We start from the raw sequence: 16,977 nt of genomic DNA on the forward strand, positions 1-16,977 counted from the left end.
AAACAACAAGAAAAACATCACTAGACACCACTATAACAAACACTATCATTTAAGTAGCGTGCACTACGCTGTTACCGTTTCTGAGTGTGCCCCGCAGCTATGTCATTTGGGTTGTAGCCCTACCTCACTGGGCCATGTTTCACAAGACCAGGTAACTTCCTTAGCCTCCTGCCACACCTGGGCTAGCTTCAAGGACTCGCCTCTGCGCAGCTGTACAGCTGTTGCTTGGACTTAATAGCCTGGACGCTCCTTAGCAGAGAAAATAGCACAGGACAAATTGGAGATAATACTCAGGTAAGTCAAAATCACGATGCATCTGTTTACAGTTTATAGATTGCTCCAATCCATACCTTTGAATCTCATTGATTTAGGAGAAGAAACGGTCTGATTCTGAGTCCTAAACTAGAGTCCTACTTCGGTGAAGTTGCTGTTAACTTCCAGTAAAGTATTTGAAAAGATTTTGCTCTGCACTGTTTGGAATTAGTTCCAAATAACATCTAAATTCACAAAACAGTGAAGAAATTGGTGCACGCTTTGCGGTCACTTTGCACTGGACGGATTTAATGTTTCAAATCTTCAGACTATTTGATGAACTCTGCCCCGCTGAAATTGTCTGAATATTATCTAATAGGTTAACTTTCCTAACGTTGAAACATTGGCGTCATGCAATATCCTAATAGATTTCGTGTTAGGTATTTTATTATGTTTTTGGGTAGGTTTATTTATGTGGTCAGTGGGCCGACTGGTTTTCTTTACAAATCTTCTTTTCTTTTCCGTTCTTGTCCTTCCTTTTCTGTTCAACTCTTTGCTACGATGTACCTCCCTGACAACATTAAGCAATCGCTGCATTCCTGCATTCTGCTGCAGCTCATATATTAGCGCCTCCTGGCTCAGGGTGCCCGCGAGATACATCTCGGTATGCTTCGATAAGGCCGGGAGAGTTATTTGATGAGCCCACGGGCAACGTTTCACCAGGCATAGATTAAAACTACGTACACCGTAACGTAAACGTAACTTCTCAAGAAATAACGTACAATTAAATATTGTGTCAGGAGTTACCTGGGTGAAAACTGTACAACCTCACAGTGTGAGTATTACAGACGAGCACAGGAATAGGCACAATAAAAGTAATGAAGGGGTGTCTCAGCAGGGGGTTGGAGTCTGGTCTTCTCAAAGCCATTGTTCTGCGTGTTTACGTGTAGCCAGAGCTACGGGGCAGGTAATCTTCTGATTCAGGTGATGTTTCTCCCGCTGTGTGCTGTTCGGGAGCGTGTCCTGGCTCGCTCGGAATGCCAGGGATCAACCCGGAATTCCCTAGATGCTCTAATTTCACAATCTCTCTTTTTCTCTCTCATTGAGGGTCTCCCTTTGATCGCATTGTAGTAGTTTAAGGAATGAGAAAGCGAACCAATTAGAGCACAGAAAAACTGCTGCAATGGGCTGGTTTTGCATCTTTCTGCTTTAGGTTTGACGTGACCACTTGAAAACTATATAAAAGTTTAAAATTGAAACCAGGAAGATGGAAGTTTAATCCAGTCTCCTAAAATTATTATTTATAGAAATAATCAATAATATAAATAATAAACAATATTAATGATAAATACAAATATTACTATAAATGATTGATTTGCCAGAGTATGTCCAACTAACAGCATACTCACTCTCTCTCACTTACAGCACACACACAACACACACACACAATCAAATGCACAAACAAACATATGCACAGGCACCATTCCAACCAATCCAGTTCAACCATCTGAGGGTTTTCTCCCTCATAATCACTACAGTGCACATTACCTCACTCCTCCTTCTGTGCCCAGGAGCGGCCATGATCAAGGCAGCGGAGTACGGCCACAACTCGTGGGAGCTGTCTGTGGTGGTGGACCAGCAGGACCTGGAGGAGAGCATGAGGTTCAAGATGAGAGTGGAGGGAACGCTGCACATAGGAGGCCTCATGCTCAAGCTGGTGGAGAAGATCAGTGAGTAGCTGAACCTGCACAGCACAGCACTACGTGTGTATACCTGTAGTGTGTTCTGATTAAACAACAATGTTGTTATTGTCAAGCACACACCCAGCAGTAGATGTACATAGTGCTACACCCCCTATTCCCTGTATGCTTTCCCAGTGCTACACCCCCTACTTCCTGTGTGCTTTCCCTGTGCCGCACTCCCTACTTCCTGTGTGCTTTCCCAGTGCTACACCCCCTACTTCCTGTGTGCTTTCCCAGTGCTACACCCCCTACTTCCTGTGTGCTTTCCCATGCTACACCCCCTACTTCCTGTGTGCTTTTCCAGTGCTACACCCCCTACTTCCTGTGTGCTTTCCCTGTGCCGCCCTCCCTACCCCCTGTACCGTGGCCTCTGGCGTTCCCCAGCGTTGTTGTTGCACTTGTTTGTTATGCTGTCTTCCTAGACACTTATGTTGTATAGCTGTTGTCGCTGTTGTATAGTACTCCTTGCCATTTTTTCCGGTTTTAGAAAGGTGCTATATAAATAATAATAAAAAATATATATACGTATATTATTATTATTATTACTGATGTACACTAGTCAGCAGAAATAGATAAATGGTTTGGTAGGTGGACCCCACACTACTGTGTTTACATATCATTGAAATTATGGTGAGAATTGTTTGGCGTGCTTTCTTTCTAACAGCTACTGTCTAGCACATATTGCTTTCATTTCAGGAGAGTAGTGTGTGTGTGTGTGTGTGTGAGAGAGAGAGAGATAAGGAAGCAAAAGTAAGAAGGGGGGGGGGGGGCAGAGAGAGAACAAGGGAGAGAGAAAGAAAGGGGGAGAGAGAGAGAGATTTCACCACTCCCTTGTTTGCCTTACATTGTCTTAAATTGCTCATGGCTCTCTTTCACTATTCAATCACAGCCCTAAGGCTCAAAGTTCACTGTAGATGCCTACATGCATATGCATGAGAGTGATTGCACAAGCACACTAGCAAATACACTTTACTGTCATATGTGTAAACAACACTGAAACATCAATATGCCACGTGCGTGTGTGTGTGTGTGTGTGTGTGAGAAACATCAATATAGCGTATGTATGTGTGTGTGTGTGTGTGTGTGAAACATCAATATGCCGTATGTGTGTGTGTGTTGTGTGTGGTTGTGTGTGTGGTACATCTATATACCGCTGTATAAATGCTATCCTGGGTGATATTCCAGTGGCTAGATGCAACAGTGCAACACATCCTTGTGTGAGGCGCAGTGAAGGCGTGAGTCATTTTCCCATCATCACACAGGTAGACTAGACTAGCGTCACTGGTGTAGATTAAGTAAGAACCTGGACACACACACGTACACACGGACACACAGACACACGCGCACACACACACACACACACACACACACACATGCTCTCATTTCCTGAGTGACTCACAGTTTGGATGTCATGCCAGTCTGGACTTGGACATGTTTTTATTCTACAGTAATCTGACAAGTTAGGTGTGTGTGTGTGTGTGTGTGTGTGCATGTGTGTGTGTCTGTGTGTGTGTCTGTGTGTGTGTGTGTTTGTGTGTGTGTGTGTCGGGAATGGGACTGTTCACTGACTTCACTCCCACAGGTTTCATGTGAAGTTCTTTGGACTTAAAAACATCCGATGAACCCAGTTTTCCAGATTCTAGACTTTTGCAGTCACAGCACACTGACCTTAACAAAGGCATTCAGCCTCATTTGAATACTGTGTATTTGTGTTTTGACCTGTGTGTGTTCACCTGTGTGTGTGTGTGTGTGTGTGTGTGTGTTTACCTGTGTATTTGTGTTTTGACCTGTGTGTGTGTGTGTGTGTGTGTGGTTGAATGCTTGAGCTTCTCAGGACTAGTTGGACCCCACTCTATTGTGTGAACTAAAGAACTTGGTGTATGTGTGTGTATGTGTGTGTGTGTTAACCCGTGTGTGTGTGTGTGTACCCCTGCAGAAGCACCTCAGGACTGGTCGGACCATGCCCTGTGGTGGGACCAGAAGAGCTGCTGGCTGCTAAAGACCCACTGGACGCTGGATAAGTACGGGATCCAGGCGGACGCTGACCTCCACTACACTCCCCAGCACAAGCCCCTGTGCCTGCAGCTTCCCAGCATGCGCACCCTTCGCCTCAACGTCAGCTTCTCCAGCGTCGTCTTCAAGACTGTCGCCGAGATCTGCAGGTTACTTAGTGAGTGGACTAGACCGGGCTGAGTGTGAGGAAGGGATATGGCCCTCATACGGCCTAGATATGGCTCAGATATGGCCCTGATATGACTCAGATATGGCCCAGATATGGCTCAGATGTAGCTCAGATATGGCCCTGATATGGCCCTGATATGTCCCAGATGTGGCTCTGATATGGCCCAGATGTGGCTCTGATATGGCCCAGATGTGGCCCTGATATGGCTCAGATATGGCCCTGATATGGCCCAGATGTGGCTCTGATATGGCCCAGATGTGGCCCTGATATGGCTCAGATATGGCCCTGATATGGCCCAGATGTGGCCCTGATATGGCTCAGATGTGGCCCAGATATGGCCCAGATATGGCTCAGATATGGCCCCCAACTGATGAGTCTCGAGCTCACTGCCTGGGGACAACTCAAAATTAAACCTGTAGACTTGAAGGAGTGCTAATAATTAATACTAATATGGGTACTGTTACTGTTAATGGTGCTGTTACTGTAATCAAGTCTCTACTCAGACTTGACCATCGTAGTAGTAGCATGTTGACTTACATAGTATTTATCATTTATATTTCTACACCATGTCAATCAATCATTCCTGTCAATCATTCCCGACACGTGGATCTCGCTGCTTTCACCATTGAATTACAGACATCCGGAGATCGGAGGAGCTGTCCCTGCTCAAACCTCCAGATGACCCCAGGAAGAAGAAGAAAAAAGACAAGAGTCCAGAGTGGCAGGTGGATGAGATGCTCACCAAGGACATTCTGGACAGCACTGCAACTGGCGTCTCAGGTAGGTCACCATTCAGTGGTCTCAGGTAGGACACCATCCAGTGGTCTCAGGTAGGACACCATTCAGTCTTCGGTCGTGTTGTGACCCCAGCTTGTGGGGCCGTAACATAAAATGAAGCTGGACACCGGAGTTTACAAAAAAATAGGCCTTTTATTTCAATAAATAAGTTATCTAAAATGAAGGGGACAATCACAGAGGTTAAGCCCCCACAAGGGAGAGTGGTGAGAATGCAAGCCTCCTCTGGAGACAAACAGGCAAGTACATTAAGCAACTCCAACATCAAAAGGCTGTTGCCATGGCGAAGCCAGCGGGGATACAGAGGGGCGTAACAGTCCAGTCTGAAGGCCAGTCAATGTCAACATCTGCTTATCTTTCCTCTCAGCTCTGTGGTTTGACAGGAGGAGGCCATGAACTATGTAAGGGAGAATGTATAGTCCAAATAGCAACCTATTACATGCTGACTTGAAGTTACAATGAATTTTTGTTAAGTGAACTTGCGGTTTGATATGAAAGATGTGAATTGGAGGAACAAACCCGTTGCCAATGGCAGCAGACATCATTTTTTTTGCAGCGGTCATTATAAAGAAATATCGCACCTCCGAACGCTGAGGTGGCCCATTGAAATCAATTTCTGGAGCACTGTGAGGAGCCGTATAATAACATGGGATTATCCTTCAGGCTCCCTGACTCTCCCAACATCTCTTATACTCCCCACGGGAGCCTAATGTTGTTGTTGTTATTGTTGCTGCTGCTTCCTTGCGTTGTGTGTGTCTGTGTTGCCATGCCCCCCCACACTCCACTATCACTGATGTTAGTGTCTCGATCAGAGAGCGATAAATCTGAAAATAATCCCCCGGAGGTACAGTGATGCTGATGCATCTCTTTTTCACGGTTCTGTGAATCCTCACTGCTGCTGATGGCTCTGCTGTTTACAGCCTCCCCCTAACCACTGGGAACCACAGAGACGTGCAAACACTCTCTTCAGCAACACTGGGTACCACAGAGTCTTGCAAACACTCTCTTCAGCAACACTGGGTACCACAGAGTCTTGCAAACACTCTCTTCGGAAACACTGGGAACCACGAAGATGTGCACACTCTCTCTTCAGCAACACTGAGTACCACAGAGTCTTGCAAACTCTCTCTTCAGCAACACTGGGTACCACAGAGTCTTGCAAACACTCTCTTCAGCAACACTGGGTACCACAGAGTCTTGCAAACACTCTCTTCAGCAACACTGGGTACCACAGAGTCTTGCAAATACTCTCTTCAGCAACACTGGGTACCACAGAGACATGCAAACTCTCTCTTCAGCAACACTGAGTACCACAGAGACATGCAAACTCTCTCCACAGAAACACTGGGTACCACAGAGACATGCAAACACTCTCTTCAGCAACACTGAGTACCACAGAGACATGCAAACACTCTCCACAGAAACACTGGGTACCACAGAGACATGCAAACACTCTCCTCAGAAACACTGGACCCCACAGAGATGTGTATATGCTTTCTCCAGAAATGAGATATTCCACAAAGACATGTAGACACTCCTAGCAGACACAGCAGCAGAGCCTCCTGCTGATAAGAGCAGAGGCTGAGGAGCAGTCATGTTTCACTTTTCATTAAAAAGTACGGCCACTTGTCAAACAAACAGGAAATGCTGTAAGGCGATGATTCACTAGCAGCAAAAACCTGTGAAAAGTACCTGACCTGAACTGCATCATATTATGGTGTCCACCCAAGAGGACCCTCTGCATGCTATCCATCAGACAGTACAAGACTTATTTATTTACTTACCAACAACGGCAAACTCTTCCCCTCATCCATCTGTTTTAAACCTGCAGCAGCTAACATTAACATACATAGTGGTGTTTCTTAAACATTAAATTTGTGCATTGATAGATGGTATAATTTCTGAAAATGGCAGTACAGCGTTATAAATTCTCAGGTAGTGTGTGTGTGTGAGAGCTGGTGTGTGAGGTGGTATCTGCTCTGAGATTCATGCGTATATGTGTGTGTTTTTGTGTGTGTGACTGTGATATCAGACATTACGTTGAAGAGATGTGTGTGTGATATCAGACATCATGTTGAAGAGATGTGTGTGTGACATCATGTTGAAGAGATGTGTGTGTGTGTGTGTGTGCGACATCATGTTGAAGAGATGTGTGTGTGTTATATCCGACATCATGTTGCAGAGGTGTGTCTATGTGTGTGTCCTTTCTTTAGGAAGCCCTGGCTTCTACAGCACAAGCATGACGTTCCAGACAGAGAACGGGTTCCACTACAATCCCAAGAACCCGCTGGCCAAATGCCAACTGAACCTGCCTTCTGACGAGCTCGCCAAGATGTTCCAGCCTCTGGACCTCGAGGACAAGGCCGTCATCAACGCTGGGTAAGGCTGGCAAGATGGTCAGCACCACAGTTTGGGAGAGAATATCTTATTGTACATTGCAGTGGGTGTGAGAAGCTTATTTTAATGGAGATAAATAACCTTTTGTACATACACACACAGATGTATGCATGTACTGTATGTTTGTGTGTTTGTATGTATTAATGTATGTACTGTATGTATGTATTAATATATGTGTGTATGTATGTATTAATGTATGTGTGTATAAATGTAACAGGTGGCTGGACTCCTCCCGCTCACTGATGGAGCAGGGAATCCAGGAGAGTGACAGGCTGCAGCTGCGCTTCAAGTACCACTGCTTCTTTGACCTTAACCCAAAGGTGAGAGGTCATGACTTAAAAAAATGCAGATTACCAAAACCACTGTCACTTAACTCATTATAAGCCATTGTGAACCATTCATCAACATCACTGATCATTGAATCATTATATAATCAACATTTGTCACTGTTTATGTCCCTGTCTGTTTGTCTGCCTCTGTGTGTGTGTGTATGTGTGTGTGTGTGTATGTGTGTGTGTGTGTGTGTGTGTGTGTGTGTGTGTGTGTGTCCAGTATGATGCAGGTCGTATCACACAACTCTATGAGCAGGCCCGCTGGTCCATCCTATTGGAGGAGATCGATTGCACTGAAGAGGAGATGCTCATGTTTGCTTCACTGCAGGTAGGCTCAGTGTGTGTGTCGGTATGTGTGTGTGTGTGTGTGTGTGTGTGTGTGGTCCATCCTACTGGAGGGTATTGACTGCACTGAAGAGGATATGCTCGTGTTGCTTCACTACAAGTAGCAGGTGTGTGTGTGTGTGTATGTGTCTGTCACTCTGGTGGACGAAGTTGTCAGCAGTAAGAAGAATATATTGCGGTTTAGCTCCCCGCAGGAGGCTCAGCGTGCCTGTGTAGTGTGTGTGTGTGTCTGTGTAGTGTGTGTCTATGTAGTGTGTGTGTGTGTCTGTATAGTGTGTGTGCGTGTGTGTAGTACGTGTGTGTGTGTGCCTGTGTAGTGTGTGTGTGTGCGTGTGTGTGTGTGTGTGTGTGTGTGTGTGTGTGTGTTTGAGAGAGATGCTCCTAATCTCCTCACTGCAGATTGACTGCAGCTCAAGAAACCCAGACGCATTGAGGAAACACAGAGGGAATAGAAGCACTGTTAGGAACCCCTAGTTTAGAGCGGTAACTACTCTACCTCTGGGGGAAAATCATCCTGCGGAACATGCCTGCACAGGCAGGGTTATTCAGGTGGGGGGGCTGGGGGGTGAAGGGGGGTTATTGGGGGGTCGGGGGAGTAGCTGACGGGGTGAGGGTGTGTGTCTGGGGGGTCGGGTTTCTTTTCCACAGAAGAGTATGAAAAGCCTCTCCTAGTATTTGCCATGCCTGGCGTTCCTGAGGCTCACATTCTTGGATTCGGCACCTCTGCTGCATTGCGGTTGAGGCAAACAGATCCCGTGACTTTGTGTCGTTTGGTTTAGTGCCCATGCCTTTAGCGGCTCCCCACTGGCCATGCATCTCAGTGATGTCCCTATTAGAGTGAAATACTAGCAGACCTCCACAGTTCTCACGCTAGATCCATTCCATAGTCAGGCTCCCTCTGGAAATGCTTCTTTGGAGATCATCGTTTGTCCCCATCATTGTGTAATTCAGTGAAATAGTAGTCGTCTATGTAATTCCAACAGATTCTCTCATTCTCATTCACATCTTTTATCTTACCTGTGGTGATACCTGCGTGCAATATGGATAAAGGATGTCGTCATTTATAGCATGAGGAGGCTTGCACACTCTATCTTGATGGCTATATGATGCATACAAATGTACATGCTCTATAGCATGAGTAGGCTTGCACACTCCATCTTTATTGCTCTATGATGCATACGAATGTTTATGCTCTTGTGAGTCTCATCTGTCATGTGGAAGCCAACCAGCTTCCTTGTTGCCCAGACAGCTGACTAGAGTATATCAAGGCTGTAGCTGTACAGTCCCCCCAGGATTTCACAGGCCTTATTTGAGATAGTTGTGGGCTAAAATTCCTGGTTTCACGGGAGCTTTTCCAAAAAGTTGCAGTGTTTTGTAGGTGTTTTTGCGATGAAATTGCGGGAGCAAGTGAAAGTTTCGATAAAAAGTTGCGAGTTTCCTTCTTTGAAATTATAATTGAGTTATTTGTTGAAAAATAAGTAATTAATAAACAAACATTAATTAAATAACAAAACCACTGAGAAATGGTCCTCTAAATAACCTTACCAACATGCCAAACAAAAGATTGGTTAAAATTGCAACGTCGCGCTGGATTCACAGGGATTGGTTGAATTTGCGTTTATAGTTGTGATCGCAACATTGCGAAATCCTTGTCCTGTACCTGTACCTGTACCTGTGTCTGTGTCTGTGTCTGTACCGGTGTCTGTGTCTGTGTCTGTGTCTGTACCTGGTTTGGCGTCAATCTGGCATGATCTTGGCCTAATTTGGACCTATTGTGGACCAGATGTGGCCTTGATTTGGCTCGGATCTGGCTGGAGATCAAGATGTGGTTCCATAGGTGTCCCATCTTATTCTGTCCTTTCAGTACCACATCTGCAAACTGACCAGCATGTCGACGGATCAGAACAACCGCTCAGACGAGGCGGAGGTGGACGAGGTGGAGGCAGCCCTGTCTAGCCTGGAGATGACCCTGGAGGGGGGGACCGCTGACAGCCTACTGGTATGGACACACACACACACACACACACACACACACACACACATACACACACTCACACACACACTCTCACACACCCACACACACACACACACATACACACACTCACACACTCTCACACACCCACACACACACACACACACACACACACACACACACACACACACACACTCACACTCACTCACACACACACACATTTCGCTAATGGCAGCTTCTCCAGAAACAGTTTTCATTCTGTTTTTCCACATTTAGTTAAGGGTGGTTTGTATACAGCCTTTTCTGATTCTGATACTGGTGATCGCTAATCTCGCTTTGCCTTCCAGGAGGACATCACGGACATCCCCAAATTAGAAGATTCCCTGAAGCTCTTCAGGTGAGAGAACCACCTTTTACTTACAATAATCGTGACACGTGATTCACCGATAATTCATTCTGTTAATTAATAGTGCAATTTGACCTCTTTTAAAGCTGTATTCAGTAACTCGTTGCTTGGCATTATGGTGGTCATGTGGTTTGCTTTCCTAAAGTGCTTTTCTCAGACGATCTGTCTCTCTCCTACACGTCAGACCCAAGCGTTTGACTCTGAAGCCTTATAAAGAGTACTGGTTCGTCTTTAAGGACACCACCATCTCCTACTACAAGAACAAGGAGTCTGCCAGCGGGGAGCCCATGGAACAGCTCCACCTCAGGGGTGAGGATGACCTTCACAAACTCAGGGGCACTGTTACCGTGACACTGTCACTTATCAATGCCAACATCAGCATCAGTCAGCTTGTAAACACATGCTATAAATATGCATTCAAAACACAACATCATATTAGTAATAATAATAATAATAAAATATTTATCACCCTGACTGAAAGGCTGTTAACCTTATCACTCACAATAACAATAATATTCTTACCTTTAATAATCATTAATAGGCACTCCTGATATCTGTCTATTTACTCTTGTTCTTGAATAGAACAGAATCGAACAGAACCAAACAGTTGTTCAATGATGATTAATGCAATAGAACTTAACGGGAGGTGGAATTGGTTTAGTTCTTTTATTTGGCCCTCGTGCTCTTCAGTCTGTCCTCATTACTGTCTGCTAGTCTGTCCTCATTACTGTCTGCTAACCTCTTCCAGGCTGTGAGGTTGTGCCAGATGTGAATGTGACAGACAAGAAGTTTGGCATCAAGCTGCTGATCCCAGTGGCAGATGGCATGAACGAGGTCTACATCCGCTGTGAAACTGTGAGTCCCTCTCTCTCTCTCTTTCTTTGTATATCTCTCTCTCTCCTCTCTGTTCATCTCTCTCTCTCCTCTCTCTGTATATATTGTGAAGATGCGAGTCTGTCTCTCTGGTCATTTTGGCCTTTGTGAGGTAGAGGTGAAAAGGAACTCTGATCTTTCACCTAAACTTCTGTCAATTATTGTCAGCCATGTTTTGCCCTGTATGGAAATTGTTGAAATGGGGAAAACGTAGGGTAAGGCTCTTAAATGAAATTGATGAAATGGGAAATACATATGGTTAGGTTCCAAAAGGAAATTGTGGCGTTAAAGTAAATTGTAAAGTGCGCTGGCTGTGTTTCAATAAAGAAGGCTGATATCCAACCAATTCAACACTACATCTGGGGGGATTTCAGGAACTGGGCTCTGTAAAGCGCCTTGAGACAATTGGATTTTTTTGGTGCTATGTAAATCAAATTGAATTGAATTTAATCTGTTTGGTATTCGCTCATCCTGCACATTCATGCACATTAAGCATTCTGTCTTCCCTCGTTGAAGGAGACGCAATATGCCAAGTGGAAGGCTGCCTGCATCCTGGCCTCTAAGGGGAAGACGATGGCCTACAGCTCCTACCGCACGGAGGTCAAGAACATCCAGTCTTTCCTGCAGATGAAGAGTCTGGCGCCACCTTCTGGCCAGACCTCGCCAGCCCCGGACTCCATGGAGATGAACGCAGAGAGCTTTGTGTCGCCGCGCTACGTCAAGAAGTACAAATCCAAACAGGTAAGGAGCTGAGCTGTAGAAGCAGAGGATCGGAAAGGAAGAGAAAGGGAGAGAGGGAGAGAGAGAGAGAGAGAGAGAGGGAGAGAGAGAAAGAAAGAGAGGGGGGAGAGAGAAAGAGACAGAGAGGGAGGGAGAGAGAAAGAGGGAGAGAAAGAGGGAGAGAGAAAGAGAAAGAGAGACAGAGAGAGAGTGCAATTATGCCTTTTATTCAATAGCATGTATCTGATTTAGAGTCAAGGTTCTCATACTGCTGGGAGAATTTGAATTAGTTGAATCAATTAATTAGAAGGACATGGCATCATGAATCTAGTGACAATCTCCATGGAGACGGGTCTATGACAGACCACCCATAGACCTGTTTCTATAGAGATTGTCACTAATCACTAAATTAACTTCATTCTTTGTCATCCAAAAACCTCGATTACAACTAATGTTCAGCTGTTGCTGTTTTGTGCTCTGATTGACCTTAGCTGACCACTAGGATTCTGGAGGCCCATCAGAACGTGTCCAAGCTATCCCTCATGGATGCCAAGATGCGTTTCATCGAAGCATGGCAGTCACTTCCTGAGTTTGGCATCAAGTACTACGTTGTCAGGTAGCGGCAGTCCGTCATCAGTTCTGCACTGGCAGAGCAGATTTGCACAAATCACTTTCAGTACTGCAGTACATGCGTCACTTCACTTTCGGTGATACAGTACATTCATAGGGGCTTACTGAGCTGTGAAGCCATTATGACCTTGCTAAAGGCTATAGCCAGGTAACTATTATCTACTAAACCGAATGCTTACCATAACATGTGATCTCACATCATAACTCCGGATCAATGGGCACCATGATCAAGCAGAAAATGCTGGCTGTAACATGTGATATCACATCATAACACGCAGAAAATGTGCTATCCATATTATGTGTTGATCACAGATTCAGGGGGAGTAAAAAAGATGAGCTCCTGGGCATCTCCTACAATCGGCTGATCCGGATCGACATGGCGACGGGTCTGCCTGTGACGACCTGGAGGTTCTCCAACATGAAACAGTGGAACGTTAACTGGGAGATCAGACAGGTGACGATCATGAAAACACCTAAATATGTTGAAACATTACTATGGTCACCCATCTGAGTTACACTGAATTATAATGTCATGCCAGTCTGATGCAAGAGTAAGTCATAAATGCTCATTTTCAGCCTTCTTCTTCTAATAGAATAGATTTACACACTTCAATGATCCAAAAACACAATTATTTTCTCATACTGAACATTTCTATTCACCCTCTGTCTGAAACACTTTGTTAGAGCTCCTGTTTTTAAGCCCCTCCCCCACCCGATGAGCCCAGTGTGTTCTGATTGGTTAGCTCCGTGGGCAATAACATCGTCATTGGGCTGTAAGGATTGTGTAATGAGATTGCGTCATCATGTAACAGAGGAAAAGGCTGGAATTCCAACTAGGCATCAACTGGCATTTCCAACTAGGCAATTACTGCCTCTGGCATATACTTTAGGCTTTATAACTTTGTAGATCGTTTACATGCACAAAAAGCTCTATAACACACTCAAGAAAAGGAAAAAACTGGAAAAGCATAATGGCATAATTTGTTTTAAGTAAGTGTAACACTCTTTTCTAGATGCAGAACAAAGTTAATGAAATTATGCCATATTGTGAGCAAGGTATAGGAAGATACTATGTATAATATGTATACGTATAATATGTATGACTTGTACATTTCCATAAACATAAAAACCATCATTCCTTCATGATGTGTTTTCATAATTGGTTTTAATGAGCATTTTATCCATAAGGCATGTGCACGAAGATGAGATCATGTCTGTGAAGAATGAGGATCTGTAGTCCATTAATCTTCTTCTCCTGTTACAGGTGGCCATTGACTTTGACCAGAACGTGTCTCTGGCCTTCTCCTGTGTAAGCTGTGACTGTAAGGTTGTTCATGAGTACATTGGTGGCTACATCTTCCTCTCGACCCGCTCAAAGGACCAGAATGAGACACTGGACGAAGATCTCTTCCACAAACTCACAGGCGGGCAGGAGTGATGTGATTCGGATAGCTTAGAGACCATTTCATTTTACATTCACATGATTTATGAGTCCAGGATTCCAGTGATGAGAATTCTAGAACAAGCTACACCCACCGTCGCACACAGTGAGGGGTCCTTGTAATTGTCCTTTGAGATTAGCACAAGTTTGTGTGTGTCAGTTTCAGAAAGTCCATTATGAAAACTGATGTGTTACTGATGTAAAAACATCAATGGTATTCTAATCAGATTGGAGATGGTAGTTGACTCTGGCCCAACTCCGTTTTAAAATCACTGGACTATAAAGAAAAATTAACAAGATGTTTCAGTGTTCAAACAGTGATCCAAACATTAAAAAGGGTGAAAGGAAGTACAAATAAACCCAAAGATGTTACATGATGACAAAATTTGTGTGTATTTTTGCCAAAGTCACCGGTACTTCCTGTCACACCTTTATATGATGATGGTGTTTGGATGAACACTGAAACTTCTTGTTAATTATCATTTTATAGTCCAGTATTTTTAATATACCCTTCTAAACATTTTATTACCTGGATGTCCTTAAAATGAACTTACATAGACTTCTTATGGATACTTCAGAGCCATTACTTCATTGCTTTACTCACAGTTAATCAAGGTCCTGCTACAGCTCACTTAGGTGCAGCCAACTCTCATGCTTTTGACGTGAGACTAGGAAGAATTTTAAATGTCTAAGACAGCCATTCTGAGCTTGTAATGAACTAAAATACTGGACTGGGCCAAGAAAACCTTTAACCTTTAACCCTGTCAACTGTATCCTCTGACAACATCAGGACTATCTGGTGAGGAGGCTTTTAGAAACTCTAACTAGAACTAGGCCTGTCTGTCACTGAAGAATTTGGGGTTTCATTCCACTGGCTTTGAAATTACTTTCATTAGAGTTTTAAAAAGTTTGACCTTTTTATCTTGTTCATATAGTAGGCTTTCCTGATTGTTTTGATAAATGGGTAAAATGGACTGTTGCTGCTGTTTACAATAAATATATTTTTAAAAATCTGTGTGGTGTGTGTTTGATGTCTACAAGATAATCATCTTGTGATATCCTTAACAACCAAACTTTGACTGCCTCATTGTCGAGGTAGTGTGCAAAGGCATACATTGATTTGTAACCAATTTGCTTTGTAACCAAATCTTTGTTAGTCTTATTTTAGTTCTGATCAACATTATTCCCTTTGTGGTCACATTTTTGCTAATATCCCAATAGGCAGAGATGCCAGAAGTGTTGCAAGCGATATAGCCTCTATGTTGCGTCATCAGTGATGTTCTGGTCAACTATAGACATCTGAATGATAGGAAAATCGTTAGGAATTTCAGTTGGCAATATCTCGGTGTCAAGATATGTGACAAGAGAATGTTTCATTACATGACAGTTGGAAATCTTTTTGTCGCCTTTCTCATGCCAAAATTTTGGACAGGCTGTCCATCTCACAACAAGGCAAAGACAAAGACAAAAACAAACACAAAGAAAAAGACCGCGTGGCCTAATGGATAAGGTGTCTGACTTCGAATCAGAAGATTGAGGGATCGAGTCCCTTCGTGGTTGTATCTTTGCTAATATCCCAATAGGCAGAGATGCCAGAAGTGTTGCAAGCAAAATAACCTCTATGTTGCGTCATCAGTGATGTTCTGGTCAACTATAGACATCTGAATAATAGGAAAATCGTTAGGAATTTCAGTTGGCAATATCTCGGTGTCAAGATATGTGACAAGAGAATGTTTGATTACATGACAGTTGGAAATCTTTTGTTCGCCTTTCTCATGCCAAAATTTGGGACAGGCTGTCCATCTTACAACAAGACAAAGACAAAAACAAACACAAAGAAAAAGGCCGTGTGGCCTAATGGATAAGGCGTCTTACTTCGAATCAGAAGATTGAGGGTGCGAGTCCCTTCGTGGTCGTATCTTTGCTAATATCCCAATAGGCAGAGATGCCAGAAGTGTTGCAAGCGAAATAGCCTCTATGTGATGTTCTGGTCAACTATAGACATCTGAATAATAGGAAAATCGTTAGGAATTTCAGTTGGCAATATCTCGGTGTCAAGATATCTGACAAGAGAATGTTTGATTACATGACAGTTGGAAATCTTTTGTTCACCTTTCTCATGCCAACATTTGGGACAGGCTGTCCATCTTACAACAAGACAAAGACAAAAACAAACACAAAGAAAAACACCCCGTGGCCTAATGGATAAGGCGTATGACTTCGAATCAGAAGATTGAGGGTTCGAGTCCCTTCGTGGTCGTATCTTTGCTAATATCCCAATAGGCAGAAATGCCAGAAGTGTTGCAAGCAAAATAGCCTCTATGTGATGTTCTGGTCAACTATAGACATCTGAATAATAGGAAAATAGTTAGGAATTTCAGTTGGCAATATCTCGCTGTCAAGATATCTGACAAGAGAATGTTTGATTACATGACAGTTGGAAATCTTTTTGTCGCCTTTCTCATGCCAACATTTGGGACAGGCTGTCCATCTTACAACAAGACAAAGACAAAAACAAAGAAAAAGACCGCGTGGCCTAATGGATAAGGCGTCTGACTTTGAATCAGAAGATTGAGGGTTCGAGTCCCTTCGTGGTCGTATCTTTGCTAATATCCCAATAGGCAGAAATGCCAGAAGTGTTGCAAGCAAAATAACCTCTATGTTGCGTCATCAGTGATGTTCTGGTCAACTATAGACATCTGAATAATAGGAAAATGGTTAGGAATTTCAGTTGGCAATATCTCGCTGTCAAGATATCTGACAAGAGAATGTTTGATTACATGACAGTTGGAAATCTTTTTGTCGCCTTTCTCATGCCAACATTTGGGACAGGCTGTCCATCTTACAACAAGACAAAGACAAAAACAAAGACAAAGACCCCGTGGCCTAA

General features: G+C 43.8%; 2 protein-coding genes and 1 non-coding gene across 3 annotated transcripts in view; 2 read left to right on the top strand and 1 right to left on the bottom strand.

Annotated features, from left to right (window-relative positions):
* Window positions 1-1,913, bottom strand: part of bmp2b (bone morphogenetic protein 2b) — a 36,215-nt gene extending 34,302 nt beyond the window's left edge. The window contains exon 1 of the mRNA XM_031581645.2: window positions 1,801-1,913. The gene's annotated coding sequence lies outside the window, so the exon portion shown is untranslated. The remainder of the gene's footprint in view (window positions 1-1,800) is intronic.
* On the top strand, window positions 1,832-15,098 carry fermt1 (FERM domain containing kindlin 1). The gene is made up of 14 exons (XM_012839384.3): window positions 1,832-1,982; window positions 3,931-4,164; window positions 4,813-4,956; window positions 7,185-7,350; window positions 7,586-7,688; window positions 7,921-8,028; window positions 9,910-10,044; window positions 10,365-10,414; window positions 10,608-10,732; window positions 11,172-11,278; window positions 11,813-12,037; window positions 12,508-12,632; window positions 12,959-13,100; window positions 13,911-15,098. The coding sequence occupies exons 1-14, from the start codon at window positions 1,832-1,834 to the stop codon at window positions 14,082-14,084; spliced, it is 1,989 nt and encodes a 662-aa protein (XP_012694838.2). The 3' UTR covers window positions 14,085-15,098.
* A 1,514-nt stretch (window positions 15,099-16,612) lies between these two features.
* trnaq-uug lies at window positions 16,613-16,685 on the top strand. The gene has a single exon. It is a non-coding gene; the product is annotated as a tRNA-Gln (tRNA).
* The last annotated feature ends 292 nt before the right edge of the window (window positions 16,686-16,977 follow it).

The sequence above is a fragment of the Clupea harengus genome, chromosome 15 (assembly GCF_900700415.2).
Source record: "Clupea harengus chromosome 15, Ch_v2.0.2, whole genome shotgun sequence".
Taxonomy (NCBI): domain Eukaryota; kingdom Metazoa; phylum Chordata; class Actinopteri; order Clupeiformes; family Clupeidae; genus Clupea; species Clupea harengus.